General features: G+C 35.3%; 2 protein-coding genes and 1 long non-coding RNA gene across 3 annotated transcripts in view; all 3 read right to left on the reverse strand.

The window, feature by feature from the left end:
• Positions 1–174: 174 nt before the first annotated feature.
• LOC142980250 (uncharacterized) lies at positions 175–1,828 on the reverse strand. Its single transcript, XR_012959859.1, has 3 exons — positions 1,556–1,828; positions 866–1,055; positions 175–486 (listed from the first exon to the last, which is right to left on the reverse strand). It is a non-coding gene; the product is annotated as an uncharacterized LOC142980250 (long non-coding RNA).
• Positions 1,829–2,494: 666 nt separating this feature from the next.
• Positions 2,495–5,036, reverse strand: LOC142979961 (uncharacterized). The gene is made up of 3 exons (XM_076125209.1): positions 4,731–5,036; positions 4,076–4,265; positions 2,495–3,812 (listed from the first exon to the last, which is right to left on the reverse strand). Exons 1-3 carry the CDS (start codon positions 4,968–4,970, stop codon positions 3,526–3,528), a joined length of 717 nt encoding a protein of 238 aa, XP_075981324.1. The 5' UTR covers positions 4,971–5,036; the 3' UTR covers positions 2,495–3,525.
• Positions 5,037–6,597: 1,561 nt separating this feature from the next.
• Positions 6,598–20,905, reverse strand: part of LOC142979746 (ADAMTS-like protein 4) — a 99,553-nt gene continuing 85,245 nt past the window's right edge. Inside the window, exons 8-17 of the mRNA XM_076124882.1 lie at positions 12,768–12,951; positions 12,141–12,301; positions 11,513–12,055; positions 11,173–11,439; positions 10,805–10,946; positions 10,431–10,606; positions 9,331–9,526; positions 8,665–8,742; positions 8,242–8,367; positions 6,598–7,954 (exon numbers count right to left, since the gene is read on the reverse strand). Of these exons, the coding sequence (XP_075980997.1) occupies positions 8,261–8,367; positions 8,665–8,742; positions 9,331–9,526; positions 10,431–10,606; positions 10,805–10,946; positions 11,173–11,439; positions 11,513–12,055; positions 12,141–12,301; positions 12,768–12,951 (1,854 nt within the window). The 3' untranslated portion in view covers positions 6,598–7,954; positions 8,242–8,260. The remainder of the gene's footprint in view (positions 7,955–8,241; positions 8,368–8,664; positions 8,743–9,330; positions 9,527–10,430; positions 10,607–10,804; positions 10,947–11,172; positions 11,440–11,512; positions 12,056–12,140; positions 12,302–12,767; positions 12,952–20,905) is intronic.

The raw sequence follows: 20,905 nt of genomic DNA on the forward strand, positions 1-20,905 counted from the left end.
GTTTAAAGAAGAATAGGTCAAAAAGCATACTCACATAAAATTTAAAAAAGTAAATCAAATTCTCACAAAACACAAAACAGAAAAATATAGTCTTAATCTTAACAACATCTGGAAAAAAATATATACAGCTGAGACGACTATATCATACAAAAAGGACAATTCTAGCGTGTTTCTGAATATCCAAAGGCATAATCACATGACACTATTTATTGAAGATTCGTTTAAAGTTTGTGATCTTAGCCGACAGCAAGGTGCCGACTAATGAAAAAACAGCAAACACTATAGAAAAATTGGCATATTTGTCTCCCAACAGATTTCTGTGAAAATTTTGGAAGGCAAATATTACAGTAATGAATGCAAACGTGATAGTAAAACCGCCTACACTAGAATGTAAAATTTTCGTTACTCTGGTGTTCAATCCTGGGAATAATAACGTTAGTATTCCTCCTACGAGATTTATTATTGTTAGTATCATTGCGAGGAAACCTGAAACAAACGTGTGAAGATTAAAAAAAATGTATAAATTAGAAACGGTGATTGTAAGGTTCTTTTACTCTTTTTGGCTGGTTCAACCCAAGATGTTAAATTTTGGTAGTCTAACATTCGGAGCTGTGTCCGTGTGACGGAACACCTTTTGTCCGTTTTTTGCAGTTTAAGGCCTAACTGATATATTTTTGGGGAATTAAGAAGTGATATATTTCCTAACTGATTTTTCCGTAACATAATTAATGTCTCTTGTATGAAAAGACGTATGTCGAAACGTGAATGAGGCAAGGTAAGTACAAAGTGGCGTTCTTTGGTCACTGCCTACTCTTGTGAGGAAAACGCGTGCTTTTATGCGAAAATACTTATTTTACAAACTTACCACATACTGCATGTCCACTGTTTAGATTCAAACCAATATCAGCAATGCGAATGGCGCTACCAGTAACAGCCAAGAGAGAGCCTAATATTTGCATTGACAAGTGAATTGTTCTCTTATTGTAGTAACTCAAGTTATTTCCCCAACTAAATGGACTGAACGATAGAATCGCTTGAGCCATCAAGACGAAATACTGAAATAACATAGTATAATTTAAATAAATATCCAAGATCACATAAAGGGTAAAAAGTATTATTTTGGGCTCAAAATAACCTACAACTATTTTATTTAGATTAGATAAGAACTGGTCGAATGTAGACTTTTACAATATTAAAATGATAGGGAAGATGTAAAATTATGTTTTTTTTACGGGCGTGTGTTTTCATGTGACATTTCTAATAAATTGTTTATCTCTGCCAAATTATTTGAATAAGAAAGTGTAATATCTATACTAATATTATAAAGCTGAAGAGTTTGTTTGTTTGTTTGAACACGCTAATCTCAGGAACTACTGGCCCGATTAGACATTTTTTTTCAGTGTTAGATAGCCCATTTATCGAGGAAGGCTATAGGATTAGGGAGCAGAGTACAAGCAAATATACTAAAACGGGTAACATTATGCCCCACTATCTCTTATGTGACGCAAGCGAAGTTGCGCGGGTCAGCTAGTTTCTAAATAAAATATCTACTTACCCCAACAGTACACAGAAATATGTGCTTGTAAAAGCTGTTGCTGTACCCAGTGATTACGATTGGCACAATTAACGTACTGGTAATGAGCCCACCGAGGAATAACTGGGTGAGGTTGTGGGCTACATTCATGCAAAATATATATCTTGTTGAATGTTGAAGTGTATTACGTCGACCATTTTCCAATCTTGAAGGATGGTATTCTGTATGAGCTGGGGGTGGACTCGGTGAAGACATTGTTCCACAGTAAGTAAAGCTCACGGCAACACTCCTTGCAGGCTCTTTAAACACTAATGTTGTTTATTAGTTTCCCTGTCTCCTAAGTATTGGTAATAATTGTGTTATCTTTGAGTTGCTATGCCTTTTCTATAGCTATCGATATTTTGCTGATAATGATGTCCTAGCACACATAGTCACATCTAAAATTTAATCAGTAATAGATAGATAGAATAATTTAATGGCCGAAGAAAACTGATCTAAACATTTTTTTACGAACGATCGATGGAGGTACTTAGACTCAAGCTAGTGGCATTCATAATCTCCCTGTGGCTTGTTTAGTAAATAGGTGCTCTCGGTATATTTCCATCGCATCTCCGAGCAATACACAGGAATGAAGATAATTTTTAATTGTGAACTCAGTGCATTGGCAATGACCGCGCTGGCACTAGTTGTAGATGTTGCACCTATGAACAATTAGTACTAAATGTATTCAATTAGACTGATCAACACAAATAAGATTGACAACAATGTTTTGTCTATATTCTGACAACACTAATAACATTGACAACAATGTTGTTTCTATATATTACTAAGAACTTCAGAAGTAAGGTCATGGATAATTATTTAAGAAGATTTAAAGGTACTTTGTTGTAGTGCATAATTTCGGGCTGAAATACACGAAAAATAATACACGGTGTTATATTTAAATAATTTATTGGGACATATTCATATTACCGGTAACAGGAATACAATAATGTAAAAAGTAACATACAACACTAAGAGCATACATCACACAATAATTCATAACGACATAAGTTAAACTCTCTCATACAAATAACTTTAACATTTATATTTTTTTGAAACTTGTTCAGTGGTATGGAATGTGCTCGGTTTAAGTATTTATAGATGTTCTTCTCTGATATTCTTATCTTATTGATAATACAGAATGCGCAATCGTAGATTTCAAATTGATGTTGCCCAAAACACTGGACATAAACAAATTAAACCTCAGTATTATATATATTTTTGTATTCTTAAAGTGAATTTAATATAGAAATCGTAAACGCAATAAACTTCAAAGCAAAATCTCTACAAACGTTACTTGGCAAAAAATTATCTGTCAAAATAGGTGCCGTGGGTATTTTTTTTTTATTAGAAGAAAATTTTAATAAGTTTAATGTATAATCATTATGCAAACTGCTAATGTGACTAGCAGTAGTAATGAAACATTATATCCTCGCTGTAATTGAACAAAACCTAAGTATTCATTAAATACAAAGACATTGTTCGTTGTTACTTATTGTACACGATTAACTCCCGGTTTTTGAGGTACATTTATCGGTAGTTTATCTATTCAATAGCGTTTAAGCTCATATAAAAATGACAGTTTGAATAGATAAACTTCTGCTAAATGTGCCTCAGAAACCGGGCATAAAAGCACATTCTTTTAATATATGGGGTGGCTAGGTAACTAGTCAAAAAAGTAAACTTAACTACAATAAGGTTCTTGCATCACTACTAATTGTCAGCTTATATTCAGTTGCTAATCCGAGTGTGATAGGGATTTTTAGCTTCAAAAATTATCAGGAATAGACTAGGTTAAAAAAAATGTTGATATCTTGAGTAGATTAATATTTAGCAATGCAAGAATCCAAGTGACCAAAATGTTATAATATGTATGTTCATCGGAGCTATGTAGTTACATTTGCCCACCCCTAATCTATACTATCTTATAGTAGTAATTTTTTGTCGGCCTATTTGTTCAATATTCGTCGTGCATTATTAGCTGCTGCCATAAGTACAGTGCCGACTAAAGCAAACATTGTGATTACAATAGAAAAGTTAGCATTACCATTTCCTACAGCTGTTCTATAATAATAATGTAGGGCAAAAACTAAAGAAATGAATGCAAACATAAGAGTCACAGTTCCACAGCACGAATGTAAAATCTTCATTAGATTGTTGTTCATTTTGTTAGAAAATAGAAAATTCAGCACTCCTCCTATTAAAGTGATTATCGTTAACAACATTGCGAGGAAACCTGAAAGAAAAATAATAAACTTTTAACATTTTCCGGAAATACATATTGTTTTATGAATTTCTTTCAGCAGCAACTCGTTAATTAGCGTGTTTCAAACGTCATGTACGTACAGGACTGAAAATATGTTTGGGTCCATATTTTATTTTCCATCGAATGGGAACATAATTTTAGTTCACTTTGTCACTTCCTAAATTCGGAAAAAGTAGTTAAGTACTTAGTTTTTTCAGGTGAAGCAATAGGTGTATATTCATATTTCAACTTACCACATATCCCATGGGCAGAATCAAAACTAGCATCGGAATCAGCAAATTTTACTATACTGCCAGCGATAGCTAAAATAGAGCCGAATACTTGGAATGCCAAGTGAATTATCTTCTTTTTTTCATACTCCAAATTATTCGCCCATCCGTAGGGACTGAATGCCATGACAGCTTGAGTCATGAGGATGAAGTACTGTAAATGTTTTAATTTGTTTAATTAGATTAACGAAAAGCGAGAGCTCGATATTACTTTTTGTCAATAGAGAAGTGAACCTACGACGCTTTAATTTGAACCCAATCGATTTGGATTCGAGCTGATGTTAAATCGTACTCCTACGTTCCAAACTAAAATAATTAAGAGCTGTTTTTATTGGTTGATTCATTCAGATATCATTTTCATTTAAAATCAGCGTTGGTCTGATCATACGTTAAAAAAAATGATTTTGACAATATGTCGAATCTAACACGATTCAATTCAAATTCGAGTGACAGTAGTAAGCCAGCTGATTTATAATCGAAGATCTGTCGTATATTATCGTGAATGATCGAAGTCTGTAAAAGTGTAAAAAAAAACAGACGAAATTCTAATAATTTATGCGTTTAAGGCTTTAAGTTTTAATAAATATACAATAATATGCAAAATACCAAATGTACTTACGCCCATAGTACACAAAACTATATGGATTGAAACGGTCTCATACCACGATATCACATTGGGGAGAATCAACGCACTAACAATCACGCCACCAAGACACATCTGTGTTAGATTGTGTGTCATGTTTAAACAAAGCACGAGTTCTTTGGACTCTCGCTGTCCAGGGTGACCACCATTTTCTACCATTGCTGGATGGTACACGGGAGGCGCCGGGGGTGGCGGCGGTGGTGGTGGCGGTTGCATTTTTATTCACAAAAAAAAACAAATACTACGAATATTTCTCACACCGTGTGACACAATACTGACGCCAAAATTTATCTGCATCTGTACTCATCTACAGATTGTGACTTATCTTGTGATTTCCCGATAGCTATGAATTGAGATAAATATTGGCCCCTTTATATCTTTACATCTGGTGCTAGAGACAATCTGATTGTGTAATGAATCTACGAGTACCCAAATAGAAAAAAGTATTGCGGCGTTTATTTATCATATCTGTTACATACAAATGTAGTTTTCTATGTCGTCAATGTATGAAGATATTATTAATCAAAAAGGTAACTTATTTATTCGCCGACTTAGTAAATCTAGACACATCTAACTTCTTCTAGTTTCAACATTGCAACGGAGAACGGAAAGAGTACAAACCGAGAATAATATTTTTTGTACGTCATTATCAAGATCGCGTGTCGTACAAACACAATTTATAAACAGTATGAAATATCATTCGATACCAGAAGATAGTACCCAAAACTATCTAAATACATTTTTATCGAAAATTTGTTACTATATCATTAATCTTCGATTTACCATATTTGTATATTCTAACCTGAAATATCCCCAGCTTTTATTAGAATCAAGAGCTTCTTCAATTTGTTGCATGACATCGAGAAACATTGGTAAAGTGCACATACTATCTGTATTCTACATCATAATATTGTAATTACTCTCGTCGAAAGACAAACACTTAACTTGAGCACCCACGTTCATTGTTTAATACATAACATAGCGGTGGAATATATTATGTAAACTCAACTAAGTATTTTACATAACGAGCGGGGAAACTTATAAATATATCGTGGAAAATAGCTGTCTATTTTAGCACTACCTTGCTTTAGAAATTGTTTCGTAGCGCGGAAATTTTGTTTTATTTTTTGCTACAGTCCTTGTTATGATTCGGACGTGAGTTAGGTACAAAAATTTCGTGTACGAAAATCCAGCTTGTATTTTCACGTAAACAGTAATAACGAGGTTTTCCATGTGTAGAAATTTATGATACATTTGAGAAAAACTCTTACAAATTTTATAAATGCGAAAGCTTCTTGGGATGAATGTATAAATAAATAAATAAATATTATTGGACAACTCACACACGGTCATTTGATTCCAAACTAAGCAGAGCTTGTACTATGGTAACCAAATAACTGATAAACATACTTATATACTTCTAAATACATACTTATATAGATACATTAACATCCAGGCTCAGAACAAATACTCGTGCTCATCACACAAAGATTTGTCCCGGGTGGGATTTGAACCCACCACACCACCACGTATGTTTGTTTGTTACTCTTTAATGAAATAACTACTATGTGGATGTGGATGAGATTTTGTACACAGATATATTATATTTATAGTCAGGATTAACACATACGAGTATAATATTTTTTACCCCGGGAAATCTTTTTACGTGGACAAAGGTGCGGGCAGGAATTAGTAATTGATAAAAGTTTCGAATGGTAAAGGAGGAGCTAACTGTAGTTATTTTATCTCCTTGGTTTTCCTCTTGTATTTATCAAAGTAGTGATATATATAAATATTGAAAGGAGCAGGAAGGAAGGGCGGATATGTAAATAACGACAACGAGCAGTGTTTAAAGCTTATTATTTTTGTACATTGTTATATGCATAATTAGTACAGACAAATTTATTAAACGGTAGGCAAAACTCTAGTTACTTTAGCGAAAACCAATTAATACATACATAATTGTGATGGTACAATGTTTAACTAATACGATTGTATAAATACTTAACAGCCAGTAAGTAAATGCACTATACATATAAAAATAATTATCTATTTACACAAATCAACTCTTTATTAATACAGAAGTGACTCTTTGACAATAGAATCGGTGTAATAAGTTACCGTGAACACTGTTGCGTTCGCCACACATCCAACTATATACTTCATCATGCTGAGGGACAACTTGCCTTCAATTTAAACAAGCTTGGTATAAAACTAAATTGTAGTTTTCACAAATAAATACGCCTGTATTTGTCTCTAGTGATTTTAACTCTACATATGGCGCGCAATTTGATTGAATGTGGTCATCCCTCACTGACAAAAGATTACAAATAATTAATAGATGTGTGGACACCGCATCTTAGTTTCTATAAGTACATACCGTAGAAACTATTACAACAAATAAGAAATACTATTTTGCTCTTATTCTAATACATAGCCTAAGTCGCGTACAAACGCAACACGAACTGCAGTATCAACATGCTTATTTGTAATTAATCTCCTAAATAATACACAAGTATAAGAAATTCGGTAAAATGCTTCCATTACTTGGTTATAGGCAAGTTATAATACTACGCGAAGTGCTCAACTCGATAACATGTCGTGCAATAATAATGTAAAAGTAAACAAAAATATTTATTATTTATATATAATTTTGAGTTATATTCTACAGTTCACAGATCGACTCCAAAACTCGACTAAACAATCTGGAGATCACGAAACTATTTCTAATACTTACACAACTCGAATATTACAAGTGTTCATAATGAGCCGCGCGCACACTCTACGAGACTTATCGACGAATATAATTTTAATAATGAAAATGTTATATTATTTTCAATACAACGTCATCGATAATGGTAAAGTCAATCCGATACATAATCCTAGTCTGTTTCACTTTGGTTTGATTCAGACTTTAATACTCGGTTCATGTTCACCTTTCTGAGCTGAAACGATACTAATGTTCCGGTTTCTTCGTGAAAGGATTCATTGTTACACCGTCTTGTAGATCAGTTACATTGATATACATACATACATATAGTTAAATAATGTGTGTGTATGTTTTTATGCGTGTGTTTGTGTGTGCGCGGCGTCCGTCGCAGTACACTGTATGTAAAACATTACGTATCTCACTATGCGTCCATTTTGTATCACAATACGTGTCACTGCGCCTTAGTGCTGCTTTACTGTACTGCTTCTACCTGAGAATAAAAATAGAATTATTCTACTTTTTAGCTATCCAAATAAGACTATTATTATCTCCATGGGAATAAATTTTAAACAAAATAAATATTTATGCTAAGTGTTCAACCATTAGTTATTACTTACTAGTGACTATCAAAGTAATATAAAGTAAGCTAATCTCCTATTTTATCTGCTCAAAGTTTAACCGTATTAAGATTTGACATTTAGTCGATACGATTTCGATATTATCAACCTTGTCGTATCGAAAGTAGAACACACGTTAACAAGATGTAGTGAAACTCACCCTCGTCCATGGTGTACGTTTATCGTCCATGGCAGGACTTGCAGCAGTAGTCGGCGTAGTATGGGTAGTGACAGAGACGCGCCTGCACTGCCAGCGCGCAGTTGTTCAGTTTATCCACGCACGCTCCTGTGCATACAAACATTGCATACATTTCTTAGTATTTATACGTAATTTATTAGATCGTTTAGGTTTGTTCGTTTAAATAAAAATCAGGTAGTTTCAACAAGGGTAGTATTTAAATAATTCTGTCCACCTATAATATAATTAATTACTCTATGATGAGCCTGAGACAAAACAGGCTTGGACTACAAGGTTTTGTAGGGACAGTATTTCTTTTGACAATGGTAAAATATTAAACTAATGCATTTGCTATGTCATTTTTTGAGTTTACAACGTATTTGTGGTTATGTTGACCGTCCTTACCGTCAGCGTAAGACCTCTCTCGTACGTTTTGTGTAATATGGCTTTGGTGTCTAGTCACACGCTGTTGCGGATCTGAAACTAAAAATTAATATTTAATCTTCAATATTCCAAGTGTTGTCAAAAACCACCTATATGCAGTATTACTTTTATGGGCTCTCCTTTCAAATCTTATCATATTTTTAACTTAACAATCGATTAAATGATAACTATCATAGTTACTCGCGACTTATTTCATTGACGAGTAGTTATCGATCGATCTGACAAATGTAAGGTATCGAAACTAATGTAATTTATTTTACTAATATTATTAATCAGATATAGATATGATATCTTCAAACAATCACTTAATTGTAATCCGTTATACATATTTTATCGATCTACATGATTATCTATGGTTACGAAACATCAAATCGGAAACAGTGGGGGCTAAAACGTTCTATATATTCATTTCAACAAGTGAAAAATCTAAAACCATATTTAAAACAAACTAAATTTACAATTGTTACTTTAGATACAGAAAGGCATCACATCACATCAAAGGAATTTGCATTGCCATTCGGCAAAAATCTTCGACGTCAGGCAGGCTTACAATCGAGAAAGCTACGCTAAGTCTACGCAGATCGTCAAAAAGAAGTTACAGCAGGTCAGGGGGTGTCTGTGGCTCACCTGAGGGTGGCTGGTCGGGACGCGGGGTGGAGGCAGGCGGGCCGCTGGAGCATCGCGCCGGCACACAGGAGCGACGCGCGGGCGGTCGCACGCCGCCGCACTCCGTGTCGCGCGCAGCACCGCCCGCGCCGTCAGCACCTCCGCGCGCGCACCACACGGTACGCGCCTGTACGCCCGCCGAGCACGCGCCTGTACACTGTGCACCCACATATACGTATTATACCGACAGGAATCAACCTTACTGAAATTATTGAAAGATAGAGGCGAGATCTGTTCGAAAAGGTGTTCCGAGAAATTCAACGACAACATTTTTTTACAGGGACGAGGCATTGTTTCGTGATTTCGAATACGTAAATATACGATACGACGCCAAATGGTAAAATTGAAGCGAATGTGACGTATCTTCAGATATTAGTATTTGAGAAATTTATTTACTACATGAACTCCCGGGTGAGGTTTAGATCGATCAGTGGAGTTGTAGTCCTAACCCGTATAAGCGAGGGCGAGCCCGACGACAGTGGCATATTTGGAATTTTTGTCGATCGTTACTACTGCAAAGCCTTGATCTCTAATTTTAAGGGGGCATAAAAGCGTATAAACGGTGACTGGAAAATAGCATTCAAAGTAAATTTAGACCAAAATCCAAGGCTAGACTAGTTGCAAAACATCTGAAAATTATGGTTACGGTGTTATTGCGGTTAGCAATTATTTCCCTCATTTCAAATTGATGGGTAGAAGATAATTATGAGGTGAGCAAGAATATAATTTCAGCCGATAAGGTTTTCGCGACGTAATTGTTATTGCTGATCTTTCCAACTTGATGTTACATCATTATATCTGAATAACTGACGAATACAAATCACATTTACTGCAAGGATATTTTCAAACTTTATTCTTAAAACAATTTTGCTACTATACTCTTTCATCCATTAACACCCCCTCTGCTCAAAGTACAATCACGAGTGCCAGTGCCCATTTAAAAAAAATGTATTTTGTCTTTGTTATATTTTTTACTTCTGCTTGTATTTGCAGAAACAATGAATAAAAATATCAGTACACACACCTACATACTCGCAAACTCATTTCTATGCACTACGTACCTCGCTCCAGTCACTAAGGTACCAGGAAGGACTGCAGGTGCCTCCACATTCTCGCTTGGCGTCAGGTTTGGCTCCCCTACAGGAGGAGTCTCGCAGTCTTCTGCCGTTACCGCCGATACAGATCACACCGCGGACTTGGTATCCTCCGCATGTAGCGGAACATGGCGACCATTCACCTAGATCAAACTTGAAATTAGTGCATCAAGCTTTTTTATTGACAAGGCGATGATAAAATACTATCATTGTCGTCCTTAGACTTGGCAATGAGTCCCATAGAAATCAAATAAAAAGATTTTATACATATCTGCCCAAATTGATTTGATTGATGAATGTGATTGTATTTTATTATTAAAAAAAACATCTGCAAGTCATACTTGTAAACCATTGCGCGTCACACTGTTTTCTTATGGCGCAGGTTTGTGTCGACTCTGGAGCTCGATGCGATGTGCATCCGTTAGGATTCGCACACCGAACCCCACGAGATTGCACCCCTCCGCCAACACACCAGCCTACACACTGAAATAAAAATAACATATAAATAAACTTATATAGCTATAAAATCTACTTAAATATAAATCGTCAATAAAACTTTATTATCCACTTACACTATCAAGTGTCAAATTCGATAAATAAGGCAGAAAAAATGATTTATTTTTTAGCTATCTGCACTATCAGGTAAAGATCTATCTTAATGAACTTAATGTCGATATAGTCTTAATGAAAAGTTATTAATGTATAGTACCTCAGACCACTCAGTGTAGAGCCATCCCCCTCCAGCATTAAAGTTGTAGTGTGGTGCCGGCGTGGTCGATATGTCGTTGTCTGTATAATTAGACACGAGAGAAATAACAGGACCTTCTCGGAAGGTGTCGGTGCGATCCTTAGGCCGAACCTGCCGCCTGGCGTCGAGTCGAGGCACGGCAGTCGTTACAGCGGTACCGTCACAGTTCGGAATGTCACACAATTCACTGCTCGGAGGCATTGGGAGTGGACATTTTTGATCACTTATCTAGAAAATAAACAATTGTTAAGCCAATATCGATACCGAGAAAAATCTCTTTCCGTGGTAGCTTCTGCATTACCTTAGTAATACCGCGCGCATGGTCTTGCACGCAACCAACAATACGTGTCCTATGCGCTGGTCCACATACAGGGCAGGGTCCCCAAGCAGCGGCTCTCCAACGTGGTGGACATGGAGTACCTCCACAACGGCGCCTACGTGTCGGTGGAGGAGCTCCCTTACAATTGAACGGAGAAACCTCGCGATCACCCTTATCAGTAATTTCGGCACACTTGTACTTTCCGATTTGTAGTCCTCCGCCACAACTTCGCGAGCATTGTGAGAACTCCATGACTTTCCAAGTAAACCTTCTGCTCCCGATCACATTGCTATCGACTTGTGATTGACTCTCCAAATTATTGAAATCTGGTTTTGAAAGTGAAGGATTGGGTTTTGTCTCAAGGTCCCTGGTGTGGGCTTCAATATTATGATGCCTGTGATGACGCTGTGCCACGTGATGTGGTGGTGCAGGGTTTGAAGTCGGTATATCGTTACTGGTTTCGTCTGCTTCTAAGTCAGTCAAGAATTCGTATTTTATGTTCGGATTTGGTTGCGTATACAAAATCTGAAAGCATTATAAAAATAGGATTGTTAGGAACTTGTTGGTGACTGTAGCAAATTCAAAGCCAGAATCGAATACCAAGACATACCATAATGTCGATGGAGTGGTGTAACGGTCCGTGCACAAACACATGGTCCTGTCCAGCGTGTCGTGTGTAGAGGAAGCGCGCGCCCGCCGCCTCGTACGTGCCCGGTGCGCTCACCGCGAACTCACCGTTCATTATGTACGAGCCATTTGAAACTTTCAACGCTGCAAGCAAAAGCACATTTGTACCTATCGAATAAGCGAAATTAAACGAAAGTAATTGAATAAACAAGCGTTCAACAAATTATTGAACCCGCCTAAATTGCTAGTTGCTGCGTCATGCGAATAATTAACCACCAATTGTGCAGACGGCTACCTCCATTTATCTCACAATTTGCGGCGTAGGCGCCTCTATTGAAGAGTTGCGGCGCGGTACGCATGTGCAATTCCCATTAATCGATTCGACATCGATCTTTGCACCGCCGAACACTTCATCTCTCGATTAAGATGTCTCCTTTTGACCCTCTATTAATGATACACGTGATATTTTCAATCAAAAATCGATACTGACACAATTATGAGTGAGGTTACTTAACGAGACCAATGAGATGTTGGAATAGAGTGACCTACTTTTTCGAGGACATTTCTGCGGAGAGTTTGAAAGCTTTCAAATGAGGTCTTCCATACTGACCTAAATAGTTATCACTGGGCGTGATTTCAGAGACGTTGAGCCTGCAGGCGCCGCGTGGCACGGTGGTGACGTACGAGTAGCCGAGCGGCAGTCGCGGCCGAGAGAACAGCCCTGACACCAGCCGCCGCCCGCAACGTAGCTCGCGGGATGATGATGACGCTAACACTCCCTCACGACCTACCGCCTATGACAAAAAGTTTGAATTTAAATGTTTACAGAATCTGATTTTATTTTAAATATCATAGACAGTAGTGAGTGTTCACAGTTCATTACATTAATGTGCATATGATACAGACATTAACAATTCCCGCTCCTATCTTGTCGAATAAATGTAGACTGCCTCCATGGTTGTACAGATGATGGATTAGTCACGCTATTTCATATAGAGCGCTAAGATGATTTACGCGCTGAATATTAAGTTGTCAGCGCGTTACACGGGTGTCCAATCTTGGTCTGCCAACCAGGATTACGGAACTTCATATAACATGCACATTGACAACGGAAAATATTTCACGGTCTTTATTATGTTTTTTTACTGAAATACACTTTCATATGTACTTATCTTGAAGAGTATTATACCTCTAGAAAGTTATATTTCTTGTTGTGAAACGCAGATCGTTGACACATTACAATTTATACACAATATTACTCCTACAATGTAATCTATCAGACGATCAACAAAAAATAATCAGCTAAACCAGAGCCAATTCGTACATAAACACACACATACTTTGAGTTTGTAAAGTAAATGAATCCTGTTTCAATAATAACAATATTAACCTATATACCATATATTAACAACTTGTTTATCAAGCAGGGCAAGTCTACAATGTTAGCTCGAGCGATGCTAATCTTTGTTTTGATATAACTATCTACTTACACGCATAAACTGAGATTATACTATTTCTGGAGCTCCCGCCATCCAATCCACTGATTAATTCAATAAATTGCCAAGTCAAGGATTAAGTTCATTGAAATGTTGACGATCTTATCTATTATTATTTACCCGAGCTTACGATATAATGTTATTGTTGTTTCCAATCTTGTTTAATGTTAATTTTATGGTATAATTAATCGGGGTTTAATAGGTCTCTCGATGAAATAGAATTGCCGATATTTCACAAATAACATGAATTAATTTGCCATTTCAACTATAAACAGAGTGAGTAATGAAATCGTTCAGTTTTCTTTCAACGATGTTAAATTTATGTTCTTTGTTGGAGAGCAGAACTAACGCAGACGTTCTCCTGAATAGTGCTCGCTGCACTTTGCGTTATTATACTAATATTTCTTTTAAAATGTTTCTCATAATAGCATAGGCCAAAATAATTTTAAAATGGCTAGGTAAATATTGAAAGATAAAGTGTAAACCAACGTACGTTATACATAAACAGAGTGAACGGAGACCGCTATAAATAATCCGCTAAGAGCCCCATCCTTCATCCAGCTCAGTTAATTGACAAATTGTACGATACCAGCATATCGAACTAGATGTAAATGTTATAATGAAGATGGCTAATTAGCATTTAACGACTATCACTCGTTGAATACAGATACATCATTGAGAAAATGGTTTCAATGTAGATACGCTTTACTAAAGTTGAGTTCAACTTTGTATTTTCGAAAGTTAAAAACGTTTAGCGTTGTATTTGTATTATAACTAAAAATAAATAGTACATATTGCATACAAAGTGTAGAAAAAATGCTTTTTAATTAGGTTTGATTGTTTAACCCTTCATATGAAACTGGATCACAAGGCCGCAGGGTCACAAGGAACGAGAGTTGTGTACTAAAGTACGCTCGCACTTACAAACATTTCGTAATTATTAATGTGACACTAATGCATTTAGAACATTAGCCGCCTCTAATGTGCACTTTTATGAGCCTACACTATAAGATAAGGACATTTAAATCTCACGTTGGGCGGAGTGTACTCATTGCGACCTCAATGCGAAAAGGCTATTTCTTTTAATTAAGTGTGACATGACTCATTTTTAAAGGGCAGTAAATTGAATTCCCCTTTGTGTGGCGAAACTTGTAAGCTTACCGGACGGAAGAGTGTCGACATTGATACATGGAACTGGGAGTAAGCGCTGCTGAATCAGTTTTATTGCGAGCAATAATTTACTTGATCTAAGGAGCTGAAGCCGGCAGAATTCCCAACTAATGTATACTGACTATGTGGTTCGGTAATAATGTCTAGATTAATAAAATGTTTTTTATATATTTGAGACATTTATTTGAATTATCAGCCATCAATTGGTCGTGGAAATACATAACATGGTAAAATAAGTATATTGACAGAACCAGCTCGCTTTACGATTGAAACTCTTACGGTGAAATACGTAGTTTAAATTTATTTAACCAGTAATTGTCAGTTACTCGTAGAGGTCAACATTTTAAATAAAGGGCGGGGTCGATCTTTATGTAATTTAAAATGTTAAAGTAACAACCAGAAGCGTTACACACCACCATAAAAACCCACTCATTATTGTTTAGGTCGGCCGAATTCAGCACCGCAGTTAAATGTATAAAATATGACCGTTGTCAGCCCAACGTTCTAATAGAGGTCTTCCACTTGAGTCATGTATTGCCTCGTTCATAAAAATACGCTACCAATTGAAGGCAGATTCATTAAACTCATTGACATTGCTCTACCTTAATAAGTTTAATTTATGCATAACACGTACTACACTGATTAAGTTACGCATAAACAAATAGCCGATATGTTTTGATTGCTTTGTTCTGAAAATTGCTTTAACACAAATTCTATAATTAACTGTTATTGAAATATAGTGGCATTCATAAAGAAGAATAAATTACTAATGATTCATTTACTTGGCAGACACTTGTGGAAAAATATGTCATTGACACTATACATACAATGAAGTCATTTGACGTACACAGTTTTCAGGGTTTCGTAGTATTGACCTTATTCGTAAGGATAGCTATCGTGTAGCTTTACATGTATTTTGCAGTTAAGTTTGACTGCAATAGTCTTCATTAAAATATTTTGATATCTTCTGCGATTTATATGGTTATTATAATGGTGACCGCTCAGTGAGTCTCTCCTTAACACTGCTACAAAGTAAGTATTTTCACTGTGCAATCAGTTGTCTAGTCAACGCATATGTTACTTTATTACTTTCAATTGTTTGTCGTTTATGGTTCGAGACACACAAGCATGGACAAGGCCAAAACGTTTAGGGCATGCAATTTATCGCAAACAGAAAAATAGGACAACGTGTTGTTAGACCTGAATCAAAAAAAGAAATATCTTCAAGGTAAATAAAATGTCTTCCATAATAATTTTCATAGTTAGCATCCGCTCTATAGCACAGAGTTTGTTTTGTCGAGGCTACATTTATTATTCTAACTGGACCAGTCGTTGACTTTTCATTATCATATGCGATGAGGTGCGCTCATTGGGAATTATAAATTTATTAACTCGCTTGTCTCTTTGGTGTTTCAGGGAATAATTTCGCAGAGCATTTCGGTACACCGGCACCGCTACAATGTTCATTAGATGTACAAATTTAATGAATGAAGCAGGACTTAATGGTACATAGCCATCCTTGTAAATACGGACCGAATTTGTCCAGGGGATTAAATTTTTTAAAGTTTTTTCATGATCGCCTCTGTTCTAAAATTGTATCTGAAACTTTTATCCATCTTAAACATACGGGCCTAGTCATTATTATTGACAGTGAAACAAAGACAATGGCGTGCCATCGATATGACGTGAGCACGAAATTTATGAAACCGGAATATTCAGGTCGGATGAACAACTGAATCAGATAAGTGGGATTCTAAATTAGCTATTCAGCCGTAGTAGGCAAGCAAGACAAAGGTGGCTAGGGAGTGCGTCGAAGCGACTATGCAAACACCCATCTGCTGTGCGTGCGGGCAACTAGGTCGCTCTGCATAGTGTTTATCAAGCAAGATAATAAGTTCTTATTCAACATGACATATGATTAGTTCGGTAACAATGGTCACCAATCAAATTAAAATCTTAGCGTTTGGGATACTATAAATAAGTACTGAGTACATAATGTTATATATTTGCCGATGGTAATAAAAATGAGCAAATCAAAGAATCGTGACTATTCAGTTTGGACGTTTACACGGCGTTTACGTGATATCCGCTTTTAAATCCAAATAACGTTGAGGTGTGAATGGCGCCAACATTCTCCGCCCATATCGTAAGCGTGTGTACTAGACACAAGGCTTAAGGTATTCACACAACAATCATTAACCAATATTTTTTATAACTGAGCACCAACAATTTTCCACAAAAATGTTTATTTCCTGGCAGTAAAACTGAACAAATGGTTTCAATGTCAGACTTTACGAGGAGTAAATTATATTCTTTATCGCGTAAAACCTTTACACTCAACATCACCTTAAATCTTCAAAAAGTATTATTTTACAGAAAATTAATGACAATCAAATACAACAAGACGTAGGGCTAAGATTGTTTCAGTGGGATGAGGGAGCAACTACGAAGAAAATGTATAAATCACGCCCTGGTTTTTAAGGACTAGTCACATCAACAAAATAAGTACCCTACTGGTTACAATTTTTGTTTTACATGAAGTATATTTTAGTTTAAACGTGTGACGATTACAATTATAAAAGTTACTTGATTAGTGAACTGACACGCAATATCTATACAAAAAAAATTAAACAGATTTTTGTTTCGACATAAAATGACTTACAACAACAATGTCGTTTTGTTTTAGTATTTCGATAAATAAATGAATACTTACCAAGACGATCGCCAATACAACCACTGCTAAGTTCATCATTTTGAACAGTTCGTCAACAATTTTATAGCACTCACTGTTTTCACTTCTTAAACTGGACAAAGTGTTTATTTGGTCAGTAAAGAGTCGTTTGTTTTTCAAATACACTATCTTTAATCAATTATCGCAATTGATAAAAGATGTTTGTAAACTGCAGAATATACTTAAACATCTGAATGATTACATCTCTACTAAACATTAGATACGATTTAATTGATATAAAATATATCTTAATAACATTCATATTGATAACACTAGTTTATGATTAGTTAATAGCTGGCGATAACCTACATTCGTTTTAGTATATTTGTTCAGTGACAACAATAAGCATTGGTATTTGTTACACCTGCCAAATTTTCTATACAGATTGGGTATGCTAAGCGCAAACAAAAATTAGATATGGACGTGAGTGTACGTAATTTAGCGTTACTGTGTTTTGTGATCAATTAGTTCTGTAATCATTTTCAAAGAATACGTTGAGCGTTGTGATTTTATTTTAATTAGTAGAACATCTTCATTTACCTAGATTGTTTAGAATTGAAAATAGGTTTTTCATTGATTAGTTAAATAGTTGGTGATTATGAACCTTAATGACAATGAATCGAAATGGCATTGGCAGAAAACCCATGCAGTGAATTAACAATACAGAACCATATTCCTAAGTGCAATAGTTTGCATACGAAACATAAATCATTACAGTTATTCAAACAAGTATATTAAGTGGGATATGACCGTGGTACAAATCAGCAAGGATGCGAAAATGGCAATGAAGATTACCCCTGAGTTGTAAAAAATACATTCTTTCGTAATTTCTTACAGAGATACGCCACGTGTTAATAAAACATTGAGCTAGATCAAACAAGTGAAGGCGAGATAACAAGCACACTGAGATACCGACAAGAATATTGCTACGCACATTTTTTACGTGTCTATGTCAATGTATTATTATTAAGTTTCATTCACCGATACGAAAAGGGCCTTCATCGCAAAATAGGAACTATAACTGAACGATTCATAGTAAGACCTATAATGTTTGTTCTAATAACTCTTGGACAACATATATGGGTTACCGATTTGTCTGGGAACTAAGAGTTCCCGTACATTATGAACTTTATATTAATTTAATCACATTTACAAGTCAAAAATATACGGCATAGTATGAATCAATTTGTGACGGTTTTTATGAGCTACAAATCAAATGGCAGTATTTTTGAAAATGTTATAAATAACATCGTAAATAATTTACGATTTAAAACGTTTATGTCGGAGTTTGCTAAACCTTTTCAAGGGCGGGATGTAATAAGCAAACATCTTTTATATCTTCTTAAAATAGATCATCGTATTGATGCCGTCTGTATGAACCTATCTCGTATTTTACGTCACGAACTTTTATTTTTGGTTTAATTTACACAACATACCGATGTCGACGGCAAAAATAACAGTTTGTTCGATTTAACTTGAATGAAGACCTGCTTCTGTAACGGCAGTTAAATTACGTAGTTGGCTACTGTGGAGCAAAGGTAGACATTAGTTTAAATTAGATTTTAACTATGCAGGGGTTATTAACTTAGATCCCTGGCTCTAGACTTCAGTACATTTAGTTCGGCTTCATTTAACTAATATTGTATTGTTAGTGTAATCATTATCTAAATTAAGATGTGCTGTAATATTACTTGTAGACGTTTTTGTAGTATCGATATCGTATGTCTGATATGAACTTACTTTATGTTTTACATACATAATTTCATGTTTCCTTGATTTTGATTAGTTTATATGTACCGTGAATGACGGTTCTCAATGAGAGCCCCGGGGCACTACTTTTTGGCTAGTGTCCAATACGCTGATTACTTTGTTCTTGTAATATTTTACTACGCTGCTACTAATCTCTTTGTATCTGAGTGAATTCTTTCGAAAATCTATAAATCAGATCGGCAGTGGCGCGTTAAAATGTTTGTAACTTTTTCAGCTGTTAATGGGGCCATCATCATAAAATTATTTTGATGTGGTTAGTAGAAACACCTCAATTCATGCTAAATCTTTGTAATATTAATGAGTTTGCATTTTATAATAGATTTATGTCTTTATTGTCACGTCTTTTTCGTAAATTATAGGCGCTCGTTAACATTTCACAACGAGAATCATTTATTAATTTGTTTTGAATATTTTTTTGCTGTTACGTTCACATCGCTTCTAAAGTGTTAAGAGTTGAGTTTCGAGTAAAGTGGTGATTATCGCTGTAGTGAGTGTCGACAGAAAGGAGTTAAACACCATCATTGTTTTTAATCTCGCATTAAGGGTACGCTTAATATATTGTGTAGTAATTTGGTAAAAGATTACGATGAAGTATAAATCCACATTATGTTAGTAAAATATATGTTTTTGTAATATAAAATTTGGTATTTTTTTAAAACACCAGTTGATTTTATATGAAGTTCTGGATAAAATTAAAAAAAAAATACCTTTTAAAAAAACTATTTATCTTCATGTTATTCAAGGGCAACAATAACACAATTTTTTACAAAATAATAGGGTAAAAAAACGTAGCAAGACGATATCACGGATAGTATGTGGATGTTAAAGTAGAAATTTACCGGAAAAAGCGATAACAAATTGAACCGGAGGAATCGACACCGAATTTAGAATTATATTTTTTTTGTCATTATTGAGTTATATTTACGCACTACTGTTATAATATTGTCTCTAATACAATACTGTCGGTCAGAACAAACTTGAATATTATTGTATGTATAATGTAGTTTCGCCTTAAGAGCAAGGCGTGTTAATTGCCGTGTCGATGGGTTGATACACGGTTGATGATAATAGGCCCTTTGATAGGTGTGGTCCACACTACACGCAATTATCTTTAGATTTATTTCTTATAAAATTTACTGCTGCACTACCCTGTTTTTAACTCGTCAATAAAGGAAGATTTCACATTATTTTAGATTTTTGGTATGTTAGTGGACGATGGACGGATGCGATTAAACTTTTCGATTAATTAGAGTTGCGTATCGTGGTAATTTAATGTTACGACACACGGATCAAAAATAGGGAGATTTGTTAGCAACGGTTTGTTATCACGAAACTATTATATTTTTTCCTAGATGTCTTTTTTACAAATATTTACACCGGTTTTGTTGATTGTGAACTAGTTATGTATGACAAGGCCATAAATTATTGTCAAATTATAAAATTATGTAAAAATGTTACCTTAATGGCTAGTTATTTGTGAATTCATTATTACAAATATTTTTTCCTGAACCTTTGATAATATTTCTTGTAGGTAAGTTTTTAGCACGAATATTTAAAGGACACATATTATTCTCAAAGTAA

The sequence above is a fragment of the Anticarsia gemmatalis genome, chromosome 17 (assembly GCF_050436995.1).
Source record: "Anticarsia gemmatalis isolate Benzon Research Colony breed Stoneville strain chromosome 17, ilAntGemm2 primary, whole genome shotgun sequence".
Classification (NCBI taxonomy): Eukaryota; Metazoa; Arthropoda; class Insecta; order Lepidoptera; family Erebidae; genus Anticarsia; species Anticarsia gemmatalis.

Excerpts from the sequence above, each read along its gene's own strand:
- LOC142979961 (XM_076125209.1), bottom strand. The coding sequence starts at position 4,970 with ATGCAACCGCCACCACCACCGCCGCCACCCCCGGCGCCTCCCGTGTAC. Across the intron at positions 4,266-4,730 it reads TAGTTTTGTGTACTATGGGC|TACTTCATCCTCATGACTCA; the intron begins GTAAGTACATTT and ends AAACATTTACAG. Across the intron at positions 3,813-4,075 it reads TTCTGCCCATGGGATATGTG|GTTTCCTCGCAATGTTGTTA; the intron begins GTAAGTTGAAAT and ends TTTTTCTTTCAG.